This window comes from Austrofundulus limnaeus, unplaced genomic scaffold (assembly GCF_001266775.1).
Source record: "Austrofundulus limnaeus strain Quisiro unplaced genomic scaffold, Austrofundulus_limnaeus-1.0 Scaffold327, whole genome shotgun sequence".
NCBI classification, from domain to species: Eukaryota; Metazoa; Chordata; class Actinopteri; order Cyprinodontiformes; family Rivulidae; genus Austrofundulus; species Austrofundulus limnaeus.
Genome location: NW_013952729.1, coordinates 167854 through 177108, shown reverse-complemented (window position 1 = coordinate 177108; position 9255 = coordinate 167854). Strand labels below are relative to the sequence as shown.

The window sequence follows — 9255 nt, the reverse complement described above, 5'->3', positions numbered from 1 at the left end:
TTAAGACTTGAGGAAAAAAATTTTGTTAAAAAAAGAATATTGACATAAAAACCTCGAGACTTGATTTAAAAAGAGAGTAAAAATTTATTTTATTTAGTTGTTTTTTAGGTTTTTATTTAATTTTCTTGTTCTTGTTGAAAAGTTAAACTGGATTGATGATTCGTTTACTTTTAAGRGTAAAATACTAAACAAAAGCTATTTGAAGCTTTTATTTTACATCCAAAMAGTTCAAAACCTGAAACAAAAATCTGGATTTTATTTTGAAAATCTTAAATTTAAGTTAGACTGTTCTGCTGTTTGAAATGTCAGCCGTTAAGTATCTTTACCTTTTATTTAAACATAAAAAACAGGTGTTTTTCGTGTGTCGACTTTTTAAAAAAGAGAATTTTAAACATTTTAATAATAATCCTGGATGTAAGCTTTGACCTCTGACCTTCTAGTGTGGACGTTCCTCTCAGGTTGGAGGTAAAACATGTTGGTTTGTTTCTTTGCTGATTCTGGGCTGTTGGATGGAAAAAAAAGGCTTGTTTTCTGTTTAACAGGAGAAGTTGTTTGTTTTTATGAGGGGGCGGGGTCTTACCATCTGGAGAGGTAGAACTCGTAGAGCCGGATCGGACACTGCAGAGGGTTTGACACGTTTTCCATCAGCTCCAGGTCTCCGCTGGTTTCCGCCTGTCGCTTCCTGACCCGCTCTGAAACAAACAGGAAGTCAGCAATCATCAAACGTTCTGTTGTTTTGTTTGTTACACCTGTACAAAGATAAACCCCGCCCCCCATCACCTGTATGCTCCAAGCCACCCCTCAGGTACAGCAGGTAGGTGACCTTCCCGGCCCGGCTGCAGGGTTTGGAGGTCTGCGTGAAGCTGGAGAAGGTCAGGCTCCGGTGCTGCTCCGCCGTGCTCAGGTGGAAGTTCTTGGTGCAGAAGAAGAGCAGCGTGTTGATCAGCACGATGGGTGAGTACACGCCCAGCTGCTTGCACTCCCACAGGTAGGACTCCTCCACCTGCGAGGGGACCACACCACCTGCGGGGAGAAGAAGGATCACTCAGAGCGTCGTTCGACTTCAGCGGAATCTGAACCTGAAAAAGCGGGCGACGGTACCGCCGGGCAGCAGCTTGGGCTTCCAGAGCCGCAGCGTGGAGCTGATCTCTCTGGAGAACTGGCTGTAGAGCTCATCTGTGAAGATGTTTTCTATCCGGCCCTTCTCGAACAGATACTGATCAGAAAGAAAACAGAACCGAGTCGTTACGCTCTGAGGACCATAAAGAAGAAACTTTTATTTATTTTATTAATTTGTGCACCTCCTGTATTCCCAGACACAGGTAGAAGATGCTGTCGGGGCCGTAGGCGTCGCCGTTCGGCCGTCGAACCTCTCTGACGAAGCGAGACAGAGCGACGCTCAGCTCCGCCGAGTCACACTGGAGGACATCCTCTTTGACGGTGGTTCCACCGGCTGCAGGAGGAAGAGGAGGAGGAGTGTAAAAACACAGCTGACGCTCAGCGGACCGAACAAAGCACGAGTTTCTGCTCACCTTTCTGAGCCTGCTGGACCCAGCTGGTCCAGGCTTTGACCCCGTACAGGTGGTTCAGTTTGGAGGCGGCTGGGGTCACGAAGACTCTGCAGTCGGTGGAACCGGTTCTCCTGCGACTCTGCAGGGAGAAACAGTCACAAAAAAAACACTGTTTAACTGATTCAGGTTGTTTAAGACTAAAAAAATTAATAAAAATGTAAGCATAATTTAGTCTTGGTTACATTTTAAGTTATTATTTTTCTTTCATCTCAATAAATCTACACAATTATTTCATCTAATGGTCTAGCATTACGTGACAAAATGCATATCGCTGCCATCTGTCCGGCCAGATTTGGTCAAATGTTGTGATGCGTTTTATGCCGTGCGATTTTGTGAGCTCCATCAGGTTTTGTGTTGAGGATGACTCACTATGGCAGGCCAACATAACATAAAATCAGCTTCTTCTGACAATCTGTAATTACATTCTGGATATCTAAAAATTAGGTTTGACCAGGAAAAACTACATTTTAACTGCCCTGAAATGTAATTATATTTTAATATTTATATTCTGACTAGCCAAAAGAACAATTCAAGATATTTTCAATTACATTTAAAAAAATCAGAATCAGAATCAGGTTTATTGGCCAAGTGTGACACACACAAGGAATTTGTTTCCGGCAGTTCGTGTCTCTCTAGTATCACTGTACAGACACTTAACATATAATTCACACACATTACACTATATACAGAAAGATTTACATTATACTTCACTTAACCAAAAACTATATGACAGTAGTATTCAAAGTTAAYATTAAGTAATAATACGACAGCAGCAGTGTAGAGGTAGATGATTATAAATAAGGTGCAGTAATGCAGTAGTGTAGAATAAGAGTGGTAGATAGTTCTCTGTAGTACAGAATATATGATCTCGCTGATGGATGTCTGATGATCAGCTGTTGATGATGGTGATGGCCTGGGGGTAGAAACTGTTCTTGTGTTTGACAGTCTTAGTGGACTTGTCATCACAGATGAGTCCAAAGACTGTTTTGTCATCTGAGAACTTCAGGACTTTAACAGACCAGTCATTGGAGGTGCAGTCACTGGTGTATAGAGAGAAGAGCAGTGGAGAGAGCACACATCCCTGAGGGGCACCAATGCTGATGGTCTGTGAGGACGTGATTTTCCCCAGCTGCACCTGCTGCGTCCTGCCTATCAGGAAGCTGGTGATCCACTGACACATGGCAGGGGAAACTGTGAGTTGGGGGAGTTTGGTGGAAAGAATGTCAGGGATGAGAGTGTTAAACGCCGAGCTGAAATCAAGAAACGGGATTCTTGCATAAAGCCCCGGGTGATCGAGATGTTGCAGGATGAAATGCAGTCCCATGTCGACCATCATCCACTGACCTATTTGCCAGGTTGGCAAACTGCAGGGGGTCTAGCAGATGACCAGTGATGTCCTTCAGGTGGGTCAGGACCAGCCGTTCAAAGGACTTCATGACCACAGACGTTAAGGCGACGGGCCTGTAGTCATCCAGACCTGTGATGGAGGGCTTCTTGGGGACTGGAATGATGGTGGAGAGTTTGAAGCAGGAAGGAACTTCACACAGCTCCAGTAATCTGTTGAATATATTTGTGAAGATTGGAGCCAGTTGGTCAGCGCAGGTCTTAAGGCAGGAAGGTGAGACTAGGGCTGTGTATTGGCAAGAATTTGGCGATACGATACGTATAATAACAGAGGGGTCACGATACGATATATCCCGATATATTGCGATACTGTAAGCAAGGCAATATATTGTGATATATTGCAATTTTTTGTCCAAAAATTCTATTGAATAAAAACCTCTTACTGAAAAAAAAAAKAAAGGCTAATGTTTACTTACAATGCTTACATTGTCTCCTACAATGCTAATGCTACCCTTACTCTCTGGCGCTCAAGAGGTAGAGGAACCAAATGTCTGGCTCGCTGCTGCCGACTAGTGGTCAGAGGCTGAACTACAACATAAAAATGAACGGTTGGCAAGAAGATTGACATTTTAAACCTTAATAAAAAATCGATACAGGGCTTTAGAATATCGATACAGTATCCAGAAATGAAATATCGCAATATTTCAGTGTATCGATATTGTCTTACACCCCTAGGTGAGACACCATCTTGTCCAGGTGCTTTCTTGAGCTTTTGTTTCTGAAACAATCGRCTCACATCAGCTTCGTATATCTTGAATGCAGCTTGAGTGGTGGGGGGAGGGTGAGATAGAGGGTCCTCACCGTCTTGTTGATGAACTGTGGATAGTACTTTTTTTTGTATTTTTTGTGTACTCCAAATCAAATAAAGTATTAAACTAAACAAACTAAAGTTTCACAAATGACCTAAAATACAGGAAACAATTAAAAAAAGCTGTAATTACTGATGATGAATCAATTAYTGCTCCTGCTCCCGTTCACAAGTCGACTGTTATCAGAAAGCGGTGAAATAACGTTAGCATCAGTCCACCGCACTGCGCCCAGAAGAATCTGCTGAGGCAGCAGAAAAGCCACCGGCTCGCAGTGAATGAGGTGAGACCAAAAATAGTTTGGTGCATTCTGGAACCGACTCCCGTAGGTGTGACTCTTCAGCGCTCGAGTGCAGCTCAGACAGCGTGAAAAACTCCAGAGTTTCTGACAATGATCTCGTTGGGAAACAAAAYAAAGCGACCAAACTCAACACAATTAAAACTTTATTTTCTTTTACAAAGTCTACTGTAACACACCCACATCTCTGATATAACCATGTGTAAACATTCTCTTCTACAGTCAGAGAAGTGTTTGGTTTTAAATCACCAGTCAGGTCCAGTTGAAGGACAGCAGGTGTAACTAGAACCTGAGTAACTTTATTTTGAAGGAGGCGACAGCTGATAGAAAGTAAACTTACCTTTGGCCTTCCTCCTCATCACTTTCTTCTTCTGCCTCATGCATCAGRTCTCTGAAGGAGGTCACTCTGGGCTGACTGCTGCACACAAAAGACGTGTTGTTTCAAAATCCCATCAGCGATAAAGAAGTAAAAGGCCACAAGTGCTCAGAACGAGTGTTGTTACACGGTGCTGATGGACTCTGTGTGTCTCAGTGTAAYAATACAGATATTTTAAAAACAARCAGAATTAGAAAACACACACACGGTTTAGACATCCTACCTGGGACCCGCCGACCGAGACACTGAAGAGCCTCCCTCAGGCTGAGGAAGAGTAATGATGTCATCATCAGCTCCATCCTCAAAGAAACTGGCAAGTGCAAGCTGAGGAGGAAACACTGATGTTCAAAGGCTCAATAAAGCATTAAAACAAAAGTAAAGACAGAAAAAAAATGTAACWGATGAGACAGAATAAAATGTGAAAAACATGGAAAATATCTGTTGCAAATAAAGAGCAGGAACTATGATGCATGAGTTAGTAAATTAATATATTTATTTTAAAAAGTTAATTTAGTACTACTGTTATGCTCCAGTTTTTAATACTCTAAAATGACAATATTAGATGTAAACTCTAATTCTACAACTATTTTATAAACTTTATTTTCTAATCTATAAGAATAAATGGTACAGTGGTTCCTAAAGTTGCGGTCAGGAGGGTCATAAACCCCAGGTTTAGGGTCTTAAATTTATCCTCTCTGACCTGGTTCTGTTCAAAGCCAAACTCAAGACCTAKTTATTWAAAAGAGCATTTGATGTTTAACTTTTAGTATTTCAGATTTCTTTTTACCCTCTTTTATTGTGGTTGTGTTTTTAACTTGTACTGATTTTATTGTGACCTGTTTTTAATTGTTTTTTAATCTTGTGAAGAACTTCGGCCAATGGGTCAAAGGCATTGTTGGAAGGTGCTATWTAAATAAAGTTATTATTATTATTATCTGCAGAAATCAAAACTAAAATTTATTTCCTACTAGCACGTGTTTTAACTAGATTTGTTACAAACTATAACAACAGTCATAAATGGGGGGAAAAGTAGACTGACTTGTCATTAAAACATCTTTTTTGTTATTATTTTAGGCAACATTTATGTTGTACAACCAATGATATTTGGGTTCACAAGACTCTGACACTGATATTTGGGGGACCAGAAACTAAAAAGTTGTTTATATAGAATATTAACTAAAGTAAATTCATCATGCTTTAACAAAAAACCTGTGTTCTTCTACTAAACTCCTCTTTTCATTAGATAATTTCTGACCCTGAGGTTTGTTTATTCTGCAAACACCAACAAGTAATAATTATTATCCACAATTTAGCTTCACTGGATTAGCTAAAGCAGCTAAATAACACTAAACTCGATTCACTTTCATTTTCKGTTCATGTCAACCTTCAAATAGTTGTCTGGGGAAAAATGYCTGTTTTCARCTTTCTTTTAACATGTTTTACAGCGTCATACTTAAACCTACTTGAAAGGCTTAACGTTAGCAGCATTGTTTTCCTGCGTCAATTAACATTATTGTAGCGTTAGWGAGCTAATGCTAGTTAGCTACCGAGGCTAACTGGTCATCGATGTCACGACAAACCCGAGGAAACTTAGTAAAAAAAAMAAAAAAACAGCAAGTTAAGGAGGCGAACGCTGTTCATGTAATCCAAATTATGTCAGCTAAATGATAGTTTGACATCCCCTCTGAGAGTGTCTGAAAGCGACCAAGTCAAAGAATGACTTGCACAAAATTGCTGGAAACACAAGCGATGATTAGCCGGCGAGCTACTCGTCTGCCACTCGCCCCATTTAACCGCAGCTTTCCTCGGACGGACAACCATCCGGTCCGCCGCGACGCTGCTGGAGAAACACGGACGAGGCGTACCTGGAGGTTCCAGCCGGCGGACTCCARGAAAAACCGGGCCCTCTCCTCCTCCACACCGGTAACCGCGACGAACTCCCTCACTGACTCCTCTTGACTCGCCATTTTGATTTAGCTCCTTCAACGAGTCCGTCCGTTTCCACCTGAGGAAACAAGCAACAGTTTGATGGTTCCTATCTGGTTTCCGAAACAAGACCTGTGACGATACAACAAAAAACACTCTGACTCTAAAACAAAAATAAATTAAAATTAATCATAAAAAGCACATTTTACCACACTTTGATTTTTAGATTTTATAAAAAATGTGCCCTTTTAAACAACCGTAATCTTTAAGTTTTATTTTGCTATTTTCCATTTGGCCACAAGAGGAAGACATACTCACATTTTTAATATCAGAAGAGAATTTTTAAAGCAGGAAATGGATAGGCCATTAAAAAAAACAAAAAATCCATAAGAGAAGATACTTTACAAAATAGTCCCAAATAGGATTAACAACACAAATGTGCAACAAAAACACACAATTTTAGAAATGCTTTTGTATAAAAGTTGAATTACAGAGTCGTTGATTGCAAAGGATTGTTTGCGTTCATTTTGACTTTAAAACATGAAACCTTTCTGTTCACCTCAGATGTTTAACAATTTTCTACACGTTAGTGTCTTTGTTTTAACTTGTACTGCTGATCTTAATTATRTTCGATGTTTAACTGTAGATAACACTGTGGTTATCTTATATTCAATTCAATCTGGAAGCGATCTGAATCTGCCTCTCATCTCATATTTTATCTCTTATTATGCAAGTTGACTGTGAAACAGACACTGATTAAAATACGAAGCTGCTTTGTTTTTGCCAGAAACCATTCCAGTAAACTGAGGCCTGTGATTTTATAAGCAGATGGTGAGAATATTCCCACGGGAGTTACCTTTGCGGCCCTGATAATGTGTCTGAAGATGGACCGGTCAGATGTCAGACACGCAGCAGACAGATTGAGAGCATCTTGTTTGACGGGAGGGAAACAGATGCATTCTGCTGTCAGCTGTTTGATCTTCAAGACTAATTAATCTGCAGGAAAATGAGGAAAACACGTCATTTCAGCACAAGCGGCACTCTTCCTCAGCTGAGCGCAAAAAAAAAAGCATCTTTCTGTCTTTGAATCTTTCCAGCCTTTTCTTTCTGGCCTGCAGGGTCAACAGTGAGGTGACAGGAAAAGACAATGAAGATAAAGCAGTAAGAAGACCTGATGCAGGAATAATGCAGCTCATGCAGCAGCAGTCAGAGTTAAATCCAGGCGACACATGAGAGAAGAGTTCCTCAGGAAARCCCTGCAGGCGTGTGTTGATGTATGTTAATGTGTGTTAATCTTCACAGGGGGTTTCTCTCTCTGATACCATCCAGATGAAGAATGTTAGACGTGGACACAAACATTTAATGTAAATCCACAGTTTGGTAAAATAGAACAATTTCTGCTGTTTTCCTCTTTGTTATTTTATTCTTCCTGTTGCAGAGCTGTTGAGCAGAGCAATATATTTCTCCCTCCAGGCAGGTGGTTCAATAACGCTGGCCGGGGAAAGACTTTGTGTTAACGGCCTTAATAAAGGTCAGCAGAGACACAAACTGTCACAGAATGAGGAACAACACTGCAGCCGTATTAAATATCTGAGAATAACTCTAAGTGTAAATGCCGCGTGATGTAAYTAGAATCTGCACAAAGTTAAAAAATAGAAAATCACTGTGAAATGTTGCCTTTTTTAAAAGATTTAACGGTTTCCAGTCATCGTGTTACAATCTTTTGTTGTGTTCTGTAACGAGACACTGGGGGGATATTTGGGCCCCCGTGTTATAAAAGTCATTCTGCTCGTATCGGTGTCATCACCAGCGGTGGTTTAATCGAACAAAAGCTGAGTCCAGTGACAGCACAGCGTCGGTATTTGCCTTTCGGGAAACATTTTTGGACCGTTTGACAGACGCTGTCACACAGATCAGGTGACGTCTGCTCCAACAAAGACGACCTGCGGGACAATGTTTGTCTAACCTCCATCCCAGCATTGGCCCTCGTTTCCTCAGCTCCAGATCAGGACACCGCTGCAGGAGTGAGGAACACCTGCAGGTGTGAGAAACACCTGAAGATGAACACCTGCAGATGTGAGAAACACCTGAAGATGTGAGAAACACCTGCAGATGTGAGGAACACCTGAAGATGTGTTAACACCTGCAGATGTGAGAAACACCTGCAGATGTGAGAAACACCTGTAGATGTGAGAAACACCCGCAGAAGTGAGGAAAACCTGCAGATGTGAGAAACACCTGCAGATGTGAAAAACACCTGAAGATAAACACCTGCAGATGTGAAAAACACCTGCAGATGTGAGGAACACCTGCAGATGAGAAGAACACCTGAAGACGTGAGAAACACCCGCAGATGTGAAAAACACCTGCAGATGTGAGGAACACCTGCAGATGAGAAGAACACCTGAAGACGTGAGAAACACCCGCAGATGTGAAAAACACCTGCAGATGTGAGGAACACCTGCAGATGAGAAGAACACCTGAAGATAAAAACATGCAGATGTGAGGAACACCTGAAGATGTGAGAAACACCTGAAGTTGCGAGAAACACCTGCAGATGTGAGGAACACCTGAAAATGTGAGAAACACCTGCAGATGTGAGAAACACCTGCAGATGTGACGAACACCTGCAGATGTGAGAAACACCTGAAGATGTGAGAAACACCTGCATATGTGAGGAACACCTGAAGATGTGAGAAACACCTGCAGATGTGAGGAACACCTGAAGATGTGTTAACACCTGCAGATGTGAGAAACACCTGAAGACGTGAGAAACACCCGCAGATGTGAGAAACACCTGAAGATGGAGAAACACCTGCAGAAGTGAGGAACACCTGCACATGTGATAACACCTGAAGATGTGAGAAACACCTG

At 41.5% G+C, this 9255-nt stretch overlaps 1 protein-coding gene across 1 annotated transcript in view; it reads right to left on the bottom strand.

Annotated features, from left to right (window-relative positions):
• LOC106527470 (zinc finger MYM-type protein 3) overlaps positions 1-1650 on the bottom strand; it is a gene marked incomplete at its 5' end in the record, with an annotated part of 2326 nt that extends 676 nt beyond the window's left edge. The window contains 6 exon segments of the mRNA XM_014022363.1: positions 434-502; positions 581-692; positions 781-1023; positions 1102-1216; positions 1302-1453; positions 1533-1650. Coding sequence (XP_013877817.1) covers positions 434-502; positions 581-692; positions 781-1023; positions 1102-1216; positions 1302-1453; positions 1533-1650 — 809 coding nt within the window.
• Between the last annotated feature and the right edge of the window lie 7605 nt (positions 1651-9255).